Source organism: Sinocyclocheilus grahami, unplaced genomic scaffold (genome assembly GCF_001515645.1).
Source record: "Sinocyclocheilus grahami isolate Dianchi unplaced genomic scaffold, SAMN03320097.WGS_v1.1 scaffold1488.1, whole genome shotgun sequence".
Taxonomy (NCBI): Eukaryota; Metazoa; Chordata; class Actinopteri; order Cypriniformes; family Cyprinidae; genus Sinocyclocheilus; species Sinocyclocheilus grahami.
In genome coordinates, this window is record NW_015506667.1 from 35,695 (window position 1) to 37,257 (window position 1,563).

General features: G+C 34.4%; 1 protein-coding gene across 1 annotated transcript in view; it reads right to left on the minus strand.

The window, feature by feature from the left end:
* The window catches only part of mcoln3b (mucolipin TRP cation channel 3b), a 19,187-nt gene that overhangs the window by 11,421 nt on the left and 6,203 nt on the right, over positions 1–1,563 (minus strand). Inside the window, exons 2-4 of the mRNA XM_016256910.1 lie at positions 874–902; positions 583–800; positions 320–487 (exon numbers count right to left, since the gene is read on the minus strand). Of these exons, the coding sequence (XP_016112396.1) occupies positions 320–487; positions 583–798 (384 nt within the window). The 5' untranslated portion in view covers positions 799–800; positions 874–902. The remainder of the gene's footprint in view (positions 1–319; positions 488–582; positions 801–873; positions 903–1,563) is intronic.

Consider the following 1,563-nt stretch of genomic DNA (forward strand, 5'->3'; position numbering starts at 1 on the left):
TTTTTTTAAATGCATTGTTTACGTGCATTGTTGTGCATTTATAAACAAATACATATAAAATACATTTTTTAAATACATTTTTGCATCTGAAGTGTATTGTAAATGTAAATATTTATATACACCTTTTAATCACATTTATGCAATTTAATCAAATGCTTTGTGCACTTTTAGATATAATTGGTTATATATGGAATATGCAATTTAAAATGCACTTCTGCAAAGTATATTTGGAGTCTGGTTACTCTTCTACCAGGTACGAGGAAGCCATGAGTTTCAGAAGAAAGATCTCAGATCAATCACACGTCATCTGAACACTCACCTGCTTCACGGTGTAGGCGATGTGCGCGTAGACGTCACGCTGCGTGTAAACGGAGTAAGTGTCGGTGCTGCTGTCGGTGAAGCTCTTCAGGAACAGATGCCTGAACGCCATCAGATTCTCCTCCTTAAACTGAACCACCATCTGATTACTGAGACCAAACAACACCAGCTACACACACACAAAGAGAGAGCAGTCTGAATTTCACCAATTTATTCTGTCTCGACCAACATTTCTGGCTGTAATTCCTCCTCCTGTGGTGATACCTGAATGGTGACCACAGCGATTTTGACGATCTGCAGTATCAGTTTCCAGGGTTTTCTTCCGCGAGCTTTGTACTTGTCACAGGGGTTCATGAAGAAATACTTGAGCTTCCTCCTGAACTTCTCCTGCTCCTGGTGAGCGTGGGATTCGGGCCAGTGGACGGCTCTGTTGCCGTTGGGATCGTTTATGCATAAATAGGCCTCACTGGAGTCGTCCATGTCTGAAAAACCAACACAATCATCTGCCTTAAAAGCCATCATTCACATTTATTAGTTTAGGAGATATATTCTTACCTTAGGAAACTTGTCTGTATGCTTGGAATCTAAGATTGGAGTGAGGATGGATCAGGGTTATTATAGTTAAAAAAGTTCAAACTTACAGTACTAAAATGAATAGAAATCTATTCTAAATTAAAAAAATTAGAAAAAAAAAAAACTCGCAATAAAATTACGAAAACTAAATTACAGTGGAAAGATAAAATGTAAAAATAAAATAGTTTAACTACATTTTTTGTTTATATATATATATATATAGTATCAGTTATACTAAAATACTATTCTCAGCAGCCCTAAAGTGTATTCATCTATCATTTATTTTAAAAATATATTTAAAATAATTTTATTAGAGGTCTATTTCATAACTTTTGTGTCTTAAGTTTTGATGTATTCCATAAGATCATTTACAGTGTTACATTAATATTTTGTACATTATTTACAGCAGCTTTTGCATTAAATTTGCTTTTATAGGTCTTTTTTGTTTTTACATTTTGCCTTTATAGGCCATTAAACGGCCATAATTGTCCAGAATGAGAATTTATTTCAATGAACTGATTGCACTCAAGTATTTTGGCATAAATTCATAACCCAATCTTCATTTTATATATGGTTAGAAAAAAAGTTCAGTAATACAAAAGTACAAAAGCCTTTGAAAATCAATTCCACACACACACACACACACACACACGCTCTCTCTCTCTCACACAC